Below are 17,934 nucleotides of genomic sequence, written 5' to 3' on the forward strand. Positions count from 1 at the left end.
GGGAATTCTTGGCCTCGCGAGGTCAGGAACGGTCCGCCAGGGGAATCCGGTTGCGAATTCGCGCGCCAGCCGATCCGTGCGAATCCGTAGCGAGGTATAATTCAGTGAGGTTGACTCTTGAATGGACCGGGCTTCTTGTAAAAGGGCTCACGACCACGACGAGAACGCACTCGCGTCTACCGACCGACACGACCCGCGCGAGAGCCCGACTCAATGGCCGGCACTATATTCGTACGCGTGTAAAAAATCGAATTTATCGAGCTGGAATGCAGCCAGATATAAACAATCGAAGCGAACTGCGGCTTACGGCGCCTGCGTTTTGCTTCGTTCCCAGCGACAATGCCAGATACGCGGTCTTTCGAGGGTGAAACAATTGACCCGTTGATTACGGAAACTGTTTCGGATGGCGATGCCCGATCCCAGGACTATAATTGCCCGATCACGCAACGTTCCGGCCGGTTTGTTGCGGGAAATTGTTACAACGGTGGCTCGATTCGTTTAAACGGACATTAACAGAAACGGTACCTCGGAAACGGCCTTTTAATCATCTCATTGTGAATAACGGATCGATTTATAACGCGTGGATGCTTTTTCAATTAAATATCGCCTCGAAGATTTCGTTTTGTTCCATGGTAACGGTGTCAGTTGTCGGACCGACTGCGTGTACGCGTTGTAGTTTGCGTATCTATGCGACTTCGATATCTTATCGATCGCTTGAGTTTTGTTAATCAGTCAGGGATTATCGATATTTGTTGCTGTATAAGGAATGAACGTTTTATCGAAGCCACCTTGTTCATCGAATAGTTCTGCGTGGTTTAATAAATTGGAATAGGATCATAGAACCAAGTTGTAAATCTAATAGCAGGTATCTACGAAGAAGTAACGATATTTTCTATGTTTCTTCGTACTAGACTACTTTATTACGAGAATTAGATTGGTTTTGTTACGAAGAACTTTCGTAAAACTGTTGATTTTTTCGCAGATCTCGTCGCTCTAAACTTCGATTTCAATTATCGGATACAATCAGTGGATACAGATACGGATACAATCGGTTTTAATCAGTGTATTCAGATAATATTTGTGATTATTATAACTTTATGCTTTTATTCCTGTAAATATATATAAAAAAAACCTGAAGCCATAATTAAAGGTAATCGGTATATTCGATTCTTTTTCAACAAAATATTCATCAAATTACACGGTAGCTGTAAGCGTATCTGTAAATACATCGTCATACAATAAAAGTACGATGATGTAAATTATAAAATAAAATAAATAAATCATGAAATTATGGAACATTGGTAATTGTAGGCTTCGAATATCAAACAAATTTCAAAGAACGATTCGATAAAAGAGGACGATCCGTGATACTGGAACACGTTAAACGCTAAAAGATCAGGTCAAAAGGCGAGCGTGAAGTCGTGGTTTTTCACGGACAAGCACGATCGAGGACACGTGGAGAGAGGGAGCGGAACGTAATATTCACGAGCGTAACTTTTATCGTCTCGTGGACATTCTCACGTTGTTGCTGGCGGCACGGGGCTTATGCGAGAGGAGCATCGGCGCGTGTGGGCGCTACTTTACGACGGAAAGCCGAGCAACGCCGATCGTTTTACGCGAAAACGACTTTTTGCCTTGTCCGACCGTGCGTGCGGTCGTCTCATTCGCCTCCGTAATAACGAGCCACGATGCCTGAACGTGATCCGCCCCGAGGATCGAGCGTACAGAAGCTGCCCCGAGGATTATTGCCGCGCGAGTCTATTGTGTCGCCGGAGAATACCGCTCGCGAGCCGATCGTCTCGGTCTCAACCTCGAATCGACTCTCGACGGCACTGTTAATTTTCAATTAACATTCCGCCACACATTTTTTCCACGTGCAACTTAATGTATTACCGATTGGCTAATAACACGTTGCGAGAGTTAATTAAGCGTGATCGACGAGCGAATCCTCCTTCGGAGAATTTATCAAATTGTACGCGGTGAAATGTCGTTGGTGAACGATATGAGATGGGTGTGTACTTTCCGATCGAAAGAAAGCCAGGTAAGAGTAAGAGTAAGAGTTACAAAGTAATTAGTTTGAAACGCGTACGACTTTGAAAGAAATAACCACTCGCTCGAGTAAATAAGTACATTATTCGTAGCGTGGAAACTTTCGATATCATCTCGAAGGAAGAGGTGGTTTAGTTTATACGTACCATTTTCCTATTTATCACGAACAGTATATATTATACTTTGATCAGCTTAGAATTAAACGGTCTGTTGTGATTAGAGAGTTGCATTCGTTACACAACGTGGCTGGTTCCTTTGTCAGCGGATAAAAGTGTGTAATTTTCGAATAATCAATTCTTACGCGTGAAATAGCTACTTAATCCCGTCCTGTGTAACGTAGTGATCAATTTTCTATTTCATCATCAATATTCCCCTAACGCTATTCGCAAGCAAGATCTTCCACGCGAATGCATGTGTACATAGCCACACTTGTTAACTCGAATACCGAGAATATCAGAAAGAAATTGAAGAGCATTTTCAATATTTTGAAATAAAAACTTTCTCCGATCTCCTCTTGGAATTTAAACGAACACGTCTAAAATATCCGCGCGGCTCTATTGAAAAAGAGAAACATCATCGTAGATGTCGAAGATCGTAAGATATCGAAACGAGAAATTATTCACGGTTTATCAATGCCGAGAGACGTCCCTGAAGTCGTTGCCGTGCACGATTACAAACGTCGATTAATCGAATCGTTCGAACGTTCCACGCGTTTCCGTGTCTGACAGCACAGAAATATTTAGATTGATACTAGCCGATGGCGGCTTTGGTTAATTTAAACGAATGCCTCAGATTAAATAACAATACCGATCTGTACGTGACTTCGATACAGTCCCGTGTAACGAAGGGGTGCACGAACGACCATTATTATTCCCGGTGAGCAGCTGCAGTCGTGCTCGCAATAATAACAATGTTGGACAAGTATATAATACAGAAAGAGAGTGGCAGCAAACGTTGGTCTGCGCGACGACGAGATCCTTGAGCCGCGAATAAGGATTTATCAGGTACGTAGCAGATCCACAAATAAATCGTCGATCGACGAGGAAATCGTTCCTACCAGCGGAACGGTCTGTGTCGTACATGGCAGATACCTCTTCGATAATCGAGCAAATATCGAGCGCGAGTTTACACGATAGACAACCTCGTTAGCAGTCTTCAATCTCTTTTAGATCACTTTCAAGGGATTCTCAACCGTTTACTATTCGTTCCTACCGCTTAAAACGTTAAAATATTATGTCGCACCGTAAACAATTTCCTATCTTTCTACGCAATTTCGAAACGTACAAATTTTATACGAACGAATAACGCGTTTCAACGCGATTTCGATGGAATGATTTAAGAAGAATTACGAGACCTCGCAAGCGTTTCCAACAGAATTTTATCAAACATCGACGAATATCCACAAGGATAGTCGCGTCTATACAAGATCGTCGACGAACGATAAATGGCATCTCCACGATATATCGTTCCTTATTTAGAAAACACTCAACCGTGGGATGAAAATAGCAACAGATGTCGCGTAACACCTTTCGCATCCGGTTGTATTCTTCGACGCGCGGAATATAATTTTATCTGGTGGAAATCGAGACTCGGGCAAACAGTTCGCGCGCCCCGTGAAGTTGAGAACGTATACGGCCCCGCGGTCGGATACGTGTAGAAGCGCATCCAGTTGCGGTTTGCACAATACCATGCCCGTATCCCATAGAAAATCAACGGTTCGATTCTGTCGTACAAAGACCCGCCATTTGTGTCCCGTTAAAACTACGATTTTATCTGATTCGGGGGATGTCCAAGACCACTCCGGAAGCTCGCTCAAGAGGAAACGAAGACGTCGAGTGCCGTGGCGAAGGTCGTCGCGAAATTCCAACGGTGTTAAGGTCGATCGTCGCAATCGTTCGTAAAGAGAGCGCAACGTCGATAAATCCGGTGTCGATCAAGCTATCGTTGAGCAATTCCCTCGGCGAATCGTTTCATTCAACTGAAAATACGTTTGTGTTGAATTCGTGTGAGCAGCGATGGCATTCTAAAGGTTGAACAGACGTATCCTCTTGGACATCGCGGCCGCGCTGCCTAACGATCGTTTTAACACTTGCGATAATTACAGGGGAAACATGGAGTAACATTTCACAGAACAGCGCAGTATTTCATCGTGAACGTTGGGAATAGATGTCTCGTCTCTTCGTAGAATTCCTCTGTCGAGTTTACTCTAAACGAATATCTATTTAACGACATTAGAAAAATTGTATCCTGCGTGTCGAGCATGTTTCAACACTTGGGGCAAATTGAAATCGCTTACGATATACGTAAACGTTTTGTTATAAATATTTGTTACAAACATCCGATAGATTTCATAGATAAATTGATTAAAACAAAAAAAAAAAGAAAAAAAAGGAAAAAGGAGACTAGACCCTGTTCGTTTAACCTATCAGTCAGGTATTTTGTAAGATCTCTATTGGATAATCATATAATTTACGTAGAAAACGCGTTGATTCTCTTAATATTAATTTCGAGAAACTGGCAAAAAGTGGATTTGCGATCGGCTTGGCTTCTAAGAGGCTCGTATTACGATTCTTTGTATTAAACTGGTAAAATTCAAATCCACGAGATACGCACTAAACCGACTAATAAAATGATCCAGATACTAGTCTTAAAATCACTGTACGCACGACCATCGTGTTCCATCATACTGAAGCATAATTTACGTTTCCATCACGAAGCAAGATTACATTCGTTGGTCGAGCGATGGCGTGGATCCTGCAGCTTTTCTCAAGCAGCGTCGTTCCTTTCTACTTGGAGTCTGTGCCCTCACCAGGACGGCCCGTTAATTTGTAGGGCCGTCGAACCGCTTTTTGTCGGCGACGCCGAGACCGCGAACTCGAGTTTTGACACATTTTGACACGAGGACCACACAGAGCGCTGCTAGCCGCGCCAGAAAACATCACTCGCCCCCGACGAGCCTCGAGTCGGGGGACGAGTATCTCCACCGAGAGCTGGAGACGCCCGATAGACGCGCAAGAACCTGGCCACCGTCTACCGGATAAGTTATTAGCGGCGCCCGGGAAAGAAACCACGCGAATATCAATGCTCCCCCGAACTTACCCCGTTCCGCGATGTATTTATTACCGGCGACCGACTTTTTCCGTTCTCTACGCGCGCCAGAAGATCACGACCGAGTTATTGCCTCTGTGTGTCGCGTCCTTTACGTTGGACAGAGTCCCCTTTGCTGTACCAGGTTCTTTCAACGAGTCAGTCTCGTCGGGATGAACAGTGGGCCGGCTCGTGCTCACACGGACGCATCGAATATGGGCTACGACGTCTCAGAGAACGCGTCGTTTTGCGCCTGTTGTTAAATATTGTATGAGTCGCGGGACTTCTTGCTTACTGTTAGAAGATCGCTGATTGGAATTTTGGACGAGTTGCTAGGTCGCGCAGCGGGAAAGTGAATTAACGTTGATTTTGTTGTTCCGACGAGACACCGGTGTTCGGTTATAGCTTGCCAATTAAAAAGAACCAGATGAAATCTATTCTAATACAGACGGCAGTGTCTTCTGGACAATTAATCACGCTGATGCGAGAAGAATTCGTATTTTGACGAGCTGTTATATTTAGCCTTAGCTCATTAAGACCTAATCTATGCTAGACAGTTGGTATTAAGAGGAACCTGCCAAGCGAATCTGCGCAATCCCAGAGTTCGTGAAATACCGGTCCCCGAACAAACATAAATCATAACTGGCTCGAAGAAACCACGACACCAAGGTATACGGTGACCAGCCGTTGTCCGAACGGACGTTTCAGGAGAACCGTCGATCTAGCAGGAACGTGGAACGTTGACCTCGGCCCGTGAATCGAACGGCGTTCCCGGGGACTCGTAACAGAATCGCCACTGACCTCAGGCAGGTACGAGGTGTTAGACAAACAGCTGGCCCGAGCGCGCACAAAGACGCGTTTTATACGCTCTCGGGGCCTCGCCGGTATTACATACAGCTCTCACAGGGCCTTACCAACACGTACGTGGATCGAGAAGGACGAACCATGCGCGAAAGAGAGGAGAACGAACCAACGGGGTGGACAGAGGGGGGCATCGTCATGGACGAGAGAAGAGACGACGAGATGGGTATGTAGGAACGTCGAGTACGAGTCACGGAGCTTCTCTTCTCTCGCCTCGCACAAGTTGCCAGCTTCTCCTCTTTCTCTATCGCGTACCACCTTGCGCCGCATTCCAGCACGGTAAATCGCTCGATGTAGCGGCCACGTGTCCCACGATCGAAAATTGACCGCGATTCCCTGCCTTAATCCGAGGAGATTGAAAATAGTTTTCGAATTCGAGAGGAAACGGACCCTGTTTTCTGTGTTTGGTAACAGCCTGTCGGAAATTGAGGAGAATTTGGGCGAAGATTGGACGGCGTGGAAACACCTGATACTGTTACGAGAACACGATGACAGGGACATTCTTTTCGGGGATTCGTGACGTTTGATGATATTTTTGGTATCATGTGCGATGGATGTAGGTTAAGTGGTTCTTTGAGATTCTTTTTATTATTCCTAGGATACGGGGGAACGGATACACCTCTGTTCATAAGCGTTACGACTCTTACGGTAAATTAGATAAATCCGAAGAATCGTAGCAAACTTGTTAAAAATCATTGAAATTACTAACTTAGTAGAATTGGATTTACGTTCTTCTCGCGTGATCTTCGTCCTATTGAAACAGTACAGGTTGTGTGTGTACGAAAGAATAATTGCCGTTCAGCGTTCCAGTTTCCTTCCCTAAAGCATCGAAGCTTTTCCTCCCCATAAATTATCCAAATTGGAAACAAACGATTCGAAACAACTCTCAGATTTCCAAGCTCGCCACGAACGCTACCCTTTTGCCGGGCTCGACTGGTATCAATTAAAATACAATAGTGAAGAGAGTGAATATATAATGAAGTGGACGTTACGCCGGACCACGTACTAACGTTGTACAAATGGTCGGTCAGAAAACAAGGAGAGAGGGCAGGCTACGACGGACTGCAGGTTCCCATGACTCGCCCACGCCGTGTGGAAGGTGCTCGGCGATGTCGTCGTCGCTCGTCGTCGGGGGCATAAAAGTGTCCGGAGACCGAGACCCGAAGATCTCAAGTGCCGGACCACCTTGCACGCCGCGTGGGCGATGGGCTCGCGAGTAGTTAGCTTGCGCGAGTTGCCCTTTCCTCGAGTTAAGAGGCACCCAGTTATCGAAGGACAATCAAAACTAGAGCAAGTAAACTGGAGTCCTTACGACTTTAATCTTCGAAATTTGTAAAGTTTATATTTCCCAACCGTATGATCTACGATACATTTTCACTTTTAAGATTGAATTTGCATATTTTATCTGCGCATGTAGAATCGTCTGATTGACACGTGTACTTACGCATGAGCTCATCGTCGTAAAAGCTATATATAACCGTGTTATAAAAAAGAAAAATTGTTGTAGGAAAAATGTAAAGAAGCGAGACTACCTTGGAGAAACTTCTTTTTATCACTACGCGAACTATAAAAATCATATAAATAACTCTCGGTAATTTTTGCTCTTTTCGCTGAGAATTCTGACTCTACAAATTTTGATATCTTTAAAATTCGGAAAAGTTCTTCTCGAAGGAAACCGTTGTTAAAGATACTACCCTAACTAGATCGATGATCAATATCACCTCATCGCACTTAGGCTGATAAAATTGGACAGAATCAGGCGTGTGTGTTACAGTTCACGATTTTATCTCTCCATCTTCCACCCACGTGTCCTTGCTTCTAAAAGCACGATACGGATAGTACTCGGCGTAACATAAATTGTGCTGGACGATGGAATTTCATTAATTCCACGCGAGCAATACGCGCGTCGTGTCCGGAGCCGACGATGATCGTGCGAACACAATGTCACGACGGAATCCATTCTGTTATCAAGGTGTAATCCTAAACATACGCGTGCGACTGGTCGCGGTATTAATGAACAGCGACGCGAGGCGAACATTAATCTTACGAGCTAGGGATTCGTAATATTACTTCGGCTTCCCACCATCCAGGCGATATCTAAAAGCGAGAATCCTGCAGTTCGTTGCGGCCAGATAAACGAGTGATTAGTGTTCGTTCTGGTGAGTTTGCGTTTTCTGGAACATCACGTTCCTGTGGGCGTCGAAAATGTTATCCACCGCTCGAGGATCCCTGACAATTAAACACCCGTTGCCCCTTTGAGAAAGATCTGACGCGTTACATCGTTGGCATTAAGCGAAATTTCCATCTTTCTTGAAAACTAACCATTCTCCCCTGAAAAATGGCTCTTTAGCAATAAATCGATGTGGCAATTTGTAGGCATTTCTCCGCTCGAACGGGAGTTATCTTGGCAAAAATAGTCGCGTGAATGGGTATTGTCAAGTTGAGTGAAAGGTACGTCTGTGGCGACTACACGTGGTAAATTGATAATTTTGTATGCTCGCTGCGAGTTACTGGTAAATCTAATGTCTACAAAAATGCTAGATTACCTTAAACAATTTGCGATAAAAGTTCATGGGAACCTAAATGGAGTGTAACCGTCTGTAGGATTAAGCCTCTATATAATACGTGAAATTCAACCTTAAATTTTGCACGTAGTAATCAAACTGCTATATTACGAGTCACTGTTACGATTGGCTTCGTTCCACCATTTCAGATTGGTTTCAAATTTTACCGACAGCGGTGTTTCAAAATGATTTGTATAACGCGCACAACGTATGTGTACGTAAAAGTAAAAGTCTTCTATAGCAAGTGTCCAAATACAATCGTGTGCCATTGCGTAGGTATAGGTTCTTGTTTTCAAAGAAAAAGTATCAAAGATGGAAATGAGGTTGAAGTAACGCTGCAATAAAGTTATATCTGTAATTAGAGAGAACGAAGGGGTTTGAAGATGCCCGATAAGAAGATCGCGCCCTCTCCGCGTGAGAGTTTCATCGCCGCCAGTACTGGGACGCGATTCTCTCCGCGTAAGTAATTTATCGTTACTATTAAAATATAGCCTGGTCGTCGTCGCGGTGGGTACGAGCTGTTATGGCCGAATATAACCATTTCTATGGGTGCACGAGGCGTCCACCGTGATTTACAATGCCCGGGGAGTTATGACGCGACGCGACGTGCCCACACTCGCGTTCTCATACGCTTCGTTCTCGTGCGGTCGACTTCTTCCCGCGGAATTCTTCGTCCCGAGGGTTCTGTCAATCGAGAGACCTTTTCGCCTGGGAATCCCAATTTTCTCCACGAAACAAATGGTTGCGTATATTCGTTATAAAAACACGTATTCGTGTGACTGAAATCACGATCAATCACGGTTCAAATATAATAGAGGCTCAGCGACAGATGCGCACATTTCAAGCCGAGGATTAATTTGTTCGCGCAAACGGTAAAGATAAATGAGATTTTAATTGAAATTTTTCAATTACGAAGACAAATCAAAGAACGAAGCTTCTTCTGGGAATGGATTCTTAGGGTAATTTCCATCGGTGTAATAAAAAAAGTAAGATCTAAGAGGCAGACACGAGCACATCGATCGTTGCGATCGACAGCGTCCGTCGTGAATCGTCTGGCGTCGTTACGCGTGCGTTCTCAAATACGAAGAGGTAAAATACGGCCCAATAAAAGGGCACTTTGACACAGTCCCGTGAACACTGGCTGCCCATTGTTCGGAAGAACAGAACGATCACGACCGCAAAGTTGGTCCGTACTCTGGCGTGCCACAGCAGTTAACGCGAAGAAGGACGAGCAAAGGGAATACGAAACTCGCAAGACTTTTTCACGCCCGGTTTCCGTGCATCGTAAAATCGATCTTGAAAACAGCTAACGTTCGTGCTTGTACCAACGTGTACCAACAAATTCGTACGTCCTTCCAAAGAATTGCATCGACCAAAGTCAACCAGAACGATTACGTTCGAAATATATAATGTTTTATAATATACGACAAATTTGATTATTCTAGATTAGCAGACTTGGACGTTGAATTGTTCAAAATATCGAAGCTGAAATGACCGAAATAACACTATTCCACTTGTATCGTCCCTATTTATCGCAATTATCTTCCGCCAAAGTTGTATCTGTCGCTCAAGTCTTTTTTCTTAGATTCTAATCATAATACTGTTGCAAACTTCGAATTCAAAGGCGACAAAGACACGCGTAGCCGCGATACAAGCGGACTAAGATGAGGAACGGTGCTCGATGCTTTCAAGCGGCCGTAAAATCGCCCTATGAACGAGGAACGACGAGAATTCCGCGTGGCATCAATGACATTTCGACAGTTAACGTCAAGATTATTGACGCCTGGCTCGAGACCGCGGATGAATCCCGTTGGGAGGTGCGGGACGAACAATTTCACTCGCCTCGTCCAGACGAATCCCTTTCGTGCCGCTTCGAACGGGTTCCATCGTGGACGCACAACAACGGCTGTCGTCAACGGGGTGACGAGTTTTCACCTTTAGTGTCAATAAATATGGTGAAAGGCGGCGGAGCCAGCTCGGTGCCGATAAGACTTTTTTTCGCGACTTCCCAATAAATTTCCTTGACGTTGATCGCGCCGCGTCCCATAATATGATCGTTTACTGTACATCGACAGCCCGCCGGAGTGCAGCGTTCCCACTCCTTTGAATACTTCAATTTGGTCAACATACGCCGTTGTTGTCGCCGTCAATGCAAGATTCACTGCCCGTGAGGCGAATAAAAGACCCCGCCGGTACTTGTACTATATACTATACCCCCTTTGACTCGAATTTCGAAACTGTACTCGTTCCCTGTGTAGTTGTGTTACGATGTCTTATCGAATCATTGGTAAAGTTTACAAATTGAGCGCTGGTGAAAGTTTTGACATTGTATCGCTTTATTTTTTAGAGGAACATATATACAAGTTATTTAAAAATAAAAATCTTTAACGTTTATTTGTCAATTAGATAGTAAATTCGAATATAATTGCTATACACTAGAAAGTCTAATTGCGATATTAAGTATCCTGTAATTTACTAATTTTACGTCAAAAGAAAATTAAAAGCAAAAGCATAAAGGTATTAAAAGAAGTTATTAAAATCTACAATATTTTCTCAGTTAAAACTAACTTAACTAATTAGCACACATTTACAATGGTCTATCGAAGTATATGTACCAAAACAAATATTAAAGAATATACAAGTAGCTGATCCTAACCGCGATTGAACACCAGTCGAATATAATCTCTGGAAGCGGTGGCGAATTCCACAAAGTTCATTTCCTATACGTGGACAATATCGACGTCGATATCTATCGGCGATTCTTGCTGATTCAAGCTCCTCTCGCGTGCACATTAGTCGCACGGAATTCCGCGATTTCACGTCCGTCAAACGGGATAGAAGCGCGCGATCCGAGCGTTTATCGGAGGATACGCGTGATCGACGATCGATCGGTCGCGCCACGAGATCCCCCTGGCGTGTTACGAATCCTGCCAATCACGGGAGTGTAATCGATATCGAGCCCGGAGGAGGGCATCGAGTCGATACGATCGACTCCGCCCCGGGCGTGTCGCCGGCCTGCACGATTTATAATGTTAATATCCCGAAGCCAGGTTCCACGCTTTTCTCCCGTCCTTTCCCCTCCGTCACTCGTTTTATTCTGCTTTCGTGCTGCGTCCTTTTCGTTCGTTGCGCCAGCAGAAAGAGGAGACGGCCAATCATTCCGTGTATCTCGAGCCCGGATTAACGAGAAGTCAGTTTCACAATTTGATATTGTGGATCGAACTCGCGGTAATTAAAGGATCTTCCTATAATCGACCGAATCGATATTGCGCTTCGACGATCATCGAACCTCGTTTCGCATAATCTGGTGCAGGATGGAGCTATCTTTTTTCGACTGAGCAATTTATGAGATATCGAGGTGGTATTTGCGTTGGATGGAATTTAAATTAGTTTATGTTCGGTTTCCGTACGAATGAGATAGCGATAGGTTTCATTTTTTAAATAGATTGCAATTTCATAAATTGAAAACTATATAAATGCTATAGCATTAATTTGGAGTGTTTGAGTTATTTTATAGAAAAATTGTATTAGTATAGGTTAAAGTAACGCGATTTCTAGAGAATTATGTATTAAATATCATTTTCAGTAGAAGGAACTCGAAAGAGTTACATAATTACGTAATTACTCAATTTAATAGCAGCGGATTCGATTTAAAATAACGCGCCATATTGTTTGCCGGTACGCATGTGGCGCCACAAAACAAGCAACGTCATGGTCGTGATAAATAAAAAATTAGGCTATGGTTATATATATATATATATATATATATACATATTTGATTTCCTTAACGTGTTTATCAAAACACTTACCCACTGTAACCATAGTTTTTATCATGTGACATTTCAGAAATACATAACATCATATTGCAATGTAAGGGAAAAAGAAAGTGATTGCAAAAGGAAGGAAATCATGCAGTAAAGTATTTGTATATAGTTAAGAAATGTACATTAATTTAACGTGTCTTTCGTTATAAACAACATATCTTACCTTCGACATATTCCTCAGGATACAAAAATCGATCGAGTTACGGCATAATTACGCCGGTTTTGCTGCTGGCTGCGTTTATTACATTTCGTCCAAACGTTCAGTTCGTTTGTTGTAATGCTTTCCTTTGTTACGAAACACGATTCACATTCACGTATGTAATTATGAACAATTATATTTCTTTCGTACTTCATTGAAAATGTATCGCAACCGCGTTTTCGATCTGGTAATCGGTATCGTCGTACGAATTACGTACATATTTGAATATACGTCGTAAAATATCTCGTATTCGAACCGAGCAACGCGCACGAGCACCGAAACTGTCAACACAACAATGAATCCCGCGAGATTTAGTTCGCTATGTATGCCTATGCGCACGACGATCTATAAATTTAAACTACTGCGCAGTTTCGGATAATGGTATATTGAGTGTAATATGTCGTACCGTTGATTGAACATTACGCGAATATTAACGTGTTATTTTATCGTATTATTCGAGCTTTTCGCATCGTGTGTGACGTGATATTAATATTAAAGTTACGGTTACAGTGAACACGTGTTCTGACGACTGACAGTGTCAACGAATAAGAAGTCTAAACAACGAAATGTATGCAATGTAAGTAACTATTCTCATAAGAGTATACATTGGCTTACACAGGTAATTGAACACTTACTATAGAAAACTTTCGTGTTACGAAAAACGTTTTGAATTTTCATTCTCACCGTAATGAGACACGAATATCGTGGTTATTTGGTCAAATTTGAAACTAATCTGGATATGCAGGGGGGATTTCTTGTTTGTTTGGTATATTTTGATAAAATTCATATATTATAATTGCAAATCCTTTAAACGATTCTACTTCTAATTTGATAGAAGCTAACCTACCTAACCTATCGCTTTTCACTCAATGTAAAAATACAATTTCGGTCACACAATTCTACAAATTTCCCAAATTCTTCTTTCGTGTAACACATACATATAATATATCCGTAAAAGATCTCTGCAAGTGTTTGAATACTTTCGTGATACTGTATACTAATATTTGATTGTCCTTATGAATACATGTGCACATCATTCACATCCATGCACGACAGTTCGTCAAAACGTGTATCCAGTGTAACAATAGCTTGATATCGCTTGACTTTGTGATCTCGTAAGTGAACAAAATACCTAACAATAATTGTGATCGTGTAAGAAACAATGGATAAAACGGATTTTTTAATCGCGAACATCGGTCGCGGCGACCATATTTGTGTTTCTCACGACTCGGTCACGAAGTGACTTGCAAACGTCGCGTTACAAGTGCACTCGTTGGTGGTTCAATAGTGTAACGCCTTTTTAGCCGACCTACCTTGGGATGGATGAATGTTTATCCGCGTGTTGAACCGTGCTGGAAACTCTCGTTCGACCTCCACTCCTGGTGCCACTTGAGGGTGCTGCGCCTACCGAAGAATGGAACACCGACGAAGGAATCTCTGAAAGGATGAAGAACTCTAAATTTGAGCCAATAGTCGGAGAACGTGGTGGGCGGTGTGCTGAGTTCCAGATTCACAATGGTCAAGATATGTATATCCGAGTACGAGGTGAGTCGTATATTTCAAGCTTAATTGTCTGCATTATTGTTTTTATTGGTTATACTTTTTTGGAATTGGCCTTAGAAAATAACCTTAACACGTTGACTGCTGCACGAATTTGTCACATTGTAAATGTTTTAAAATTTATTACTGAAATTATTAATATATACGCGTATAAACGATCGAAAGTATATATCTTTTGTACCTGGTGTTAGAAGTGCAAAAAAATGTAATTATATCGTAAAAGGATCAAAGTTGTTATATTATGTATATTTTATTAATTACGATACGAGAGAGAAAGAAGACTTGCGTATTAGTTTTTTTGATAACTATGTCATTAAACGATAAAATTGCTTCAACATTTTTTGGAAAATTTATATTATTACCTTATCATAAAAAGCATTGGAGGTTTGATGAATGACAGTTGCTTATTTCACTTGAATAATTCAATTAGTTCTAACATCATCACGCAAACTACATACATATATAGTAATCGATGTCCCTCACGGCAGTCAGCGTGTTAACGATGTACCTATATAACACAAGAATTATTCAATGCGCTATAACCAAGTTCTGTAATATTTCGTTTACGATCGTTCGAATGCCAAATTAAAAGCAAATAAGTCAAAAGCGACTGGGGAAACTAAATCCACCGGGGGGCAACAAAAGCTACGTGTGTGTTGGAAGTAGGTTACACGTGCAACGCATCGTCAGTAATGTGCGAACATAAATTCTACCCTATTACTTTCCATGCCTGCGGTACTTCATCTTGTTATGAAACACAACCCTGATCTTACCATGCAATAATACATCAACCGGACAATATCTCTCGGGGTAGCTTCTCTATATGCATCCAGTTCCCATGTACACGCACATATACGTAGCAAAAAAGATAGGTTCTCGTTCACAAATTAAAACTCGCGGTTAAGAAGATTCTCGTGCTCCAAAATCAGGAAAAATGAGGACATTTACAAGACAAGGTTACAGCTTAGCCTTCTTGAACGTTGTTCGCCCGCTATCCATACCTATATTTCTGCGTGAATCTCGTCGAGCTTAGGGTCAAGGCGAAGCATCTTTAGGAGGAGCCAGCGTTAATACCAGAACGACGATCGACGCGACACAAGGGAGGTACGTGAAAATGAAAAGGGTGGTTTCATTCGGTATAAACAGTAAATTAGCATTATAGTGGCATTACCGATGTTGTGACACCACCTTACACGCGTACGGATCATCCTTGGCAACTCGGTATGCGTAGGATCAGCTCTCTCTAACTCTGATTTATGCTACGCGACTCGCCGATGTACGCTGTTTATTCCTTATACCGTGGACACCGAGTTTCGTGTAATTTACGATGTCATCTTGACGGCTTGTAAGATAGTTCTCGACTCCTTTGTCTATTTTATTGACGATTCATCCTCGTAGACGTGCATTTTAAAGTTTGCTTGAAGAATTCGATCTTTCTCGTATTTTGGGAGATTCGGTCGATACAGAGGTAAGAATTTAAATTGAAAAATCTTTCAAGAGATTAAATTCCCATAGAGATTAATATCTCTATCTAAAGAGATATTTAAAGAAAATTGAAAGAAATCAAAGAATCATTCTATTCGGAAGAAACTCGCTTCTCCTATTTACCAAAGTCCAAAGATTGTTCGTAAAATAAGATATACATACGTTGACACATATCCTGCTAGTGTGACGTCGATTATTCCCGATTATGAACGAAGAAAAAGTGATTGCGGAGGTCGCGTTCTTAGCGGAGGCGGCGACGAAGACCGAAGAGGTACGGTGCAGGGACGCGAGGAGGTATGGGAAGGTACAAATTGCAGGATCGGGTATCGGACGGAGTAATTAATTAAATACAATAAAGTTAGGTCGACCCTCGTATCTGAGATCGACCACTCCTCCGCTCGACCGTTCAGCTCGCATCCAGCCGTCCTCGGTCTCGATGCGCTCGAAACTCGCGGAATACCGAGAAAAGGACGGCGTCATTAAACGTTCGCCTCGCGAGTCGATGATTTTTGACTCGGTTCGATCTACGACGAAGGTTCCGCGAATCGACGAGATTTCGCGGGGCTAGAGAGAGATCGGCATAGGAAACGAAGAGGATAAGAAACTCGTCTCTCCGGCTACGTACGCTTAGTTCGATAAACCACCGAGGATCGTAGATCTTTGAGCGGTGCATTTATTACTTCGGATGACACAGGCGTAGACATCGATTATCATCCTACGTAATTTATCTCGGTATATTAGCTCGATGAATTATTTCCCTTGTAACCCGATGCGTTAGTCGCGAACCAAGCCACGTGTGGAACCGCGCGAGCTGGATTCGCGTGCACGCGCGTCTTTCCGAGTAAGATATCGAGGAGGTCCACGCGAGAGGGTAATTGTGCCAATTTACCAGGGTTTCCTGGTGCGTCGTAAAATCACGATATAGATAGCGTGGTGAAGGCTCTCGTTTGCTCGGACCCTCGCTGGGGTCAAGCGGACCTAGTATGTAAGTAACGTTTATCCGCGAAAGAAGCTCTCGCGTGGAAGGTTATATAAGCTTCGTCTTGGTTGTAGAACGAAAGGGGAAGAGACCTTTCAGTCTATCAGATAAAACCGGGATACTCTAGTGCACGAGATCCGCGGGGCGCAGTCCCAAGATAATTATAATAATTGGCCGATAAATCGATAATTAATCAGAAGGCTAATTACGAATTATAGTCGCGGCGAGACAATGCTTGGCATTGTTCGACCGGGACGCGTATGACTCAAGTGTGGGAAGCTAATGGGTCGTAAGGTAGAAAGTTATAGGTTGACTGGTTCGCAATCAGGTTTTCTTCCTCTCTTTTTGTTTTTCCCTTCGTTTATTTTCGTTTTGCCGGGCTCTGGCTAGGCAATGATAGCAGGTATATCACGCACGCGCGCATCTGCATCGATCTCTGGCTCGTGATTAACGTAACTCGACCTCGAAGGCATCGGTCGGAATCATGTGATTCATGCGTGAAGCTCGCACTTTCGACATTGTTTGCAACAGCCTCGCAGGTGTACCTAATTATACCAGATTAGTATCGTTCGTTACAATGCATCGTGTCGGTGCCAGCGATGCTGAAGATACCGAGAGACGGTCTGACTTTGTGTCTCCGTAACGCTGGTTCGCTGTCTCTCCGTGTTAATTGATGGGATTGGAGGATGGATCGTGTAACTGAATATTACCTCCGAATTTTAATTCGAGTTTGCGTTACACTCTAACCATTCTCCGGCATAGATTGTTATTACGGGTAGGTTTAAGCATCGTGCTGACTTAAAAGAATTGGCAATCATCATTTCTCAAATTTCACACGTAATTTACCATTCGAACGACTAATGTATGCAACAAAGCTTACGTCGGACACCTAAGCGTCACCTATGCATCCCCTTCTGCGTCACGAAACCGTGCGAGCTCTTTCTCTCGCTGACGATCATTCGGGTTAGCTGAGAATAGCCTTCCCCGAAGCGGTGTTCAATCAAATAAATAATTTTTAGGGCGAGCTGGGCGGCGCGAAACCACCGCGGCATAAATTATCCACCGACGCAACTTGGAAGCGGCCGAGCTGCATATTTATACCTAGCGTTGCGTTCGTAGACTGCTACATTTTGCCACGAACCCCCCTTGCGTGTGTAACTTTCTCTTTTTCGGTCGCTACCTTTCCGAGACCACAAACCTTGGTCTGGAACCATAAACCTCGTGTCAGCGGAAACGCTTCGGTCCATATCCACTATGGTTTCGTAGAAATTCTTCTCTACCGTGACCTACGAGCAAAAGTTGTTCTAGAAGGCGTTGGCTCGAAGT

The 17,934-nt window shown here is 43.2% G+C and overlaps 1 protein-coding gene across 1 annotated transcript in view; it reads right to left on the reverse strand.

The window, feature by feature from the left end:
• Window positions 1–12,836, reverse strand: part of LOC117209401 (zygotic gap protein knirps-like) — a 132,952-nt gene extending 120,116 nt beyond the window's left edge. Inside the window, exon 1 of the mRNA XM_033451419.1 lies at window positions 12,549–12,836. Coding sequence (XP_033307310.1) covers window positions 12,549–12,557 — 9 coding nt within the window. The 5' untranslated portion in view covers window positions 12,558–12,836. The remainder of the gene's footprint in view (window positions 1–12,548) is intronic.
• Window positions 12,837–17,934: the final 5,098 nt, after the last annotated feature.

Source organism: Bombus bifarius, unplaced genomic scaffold (genome assembly GCF_011952205.1).
Source record: "Bombus bifarius isolate JDL3187 unplaced genomic scaffold, Bbif_JDL3187 scf7180000008176, whole genome shotgun sequence".
Lineage (NCBI taxonomy): Eukaryota > Metazoa > Arthropoda > Insecta > Hymenoptera > Apidae > Bombus > Bombus bifarius.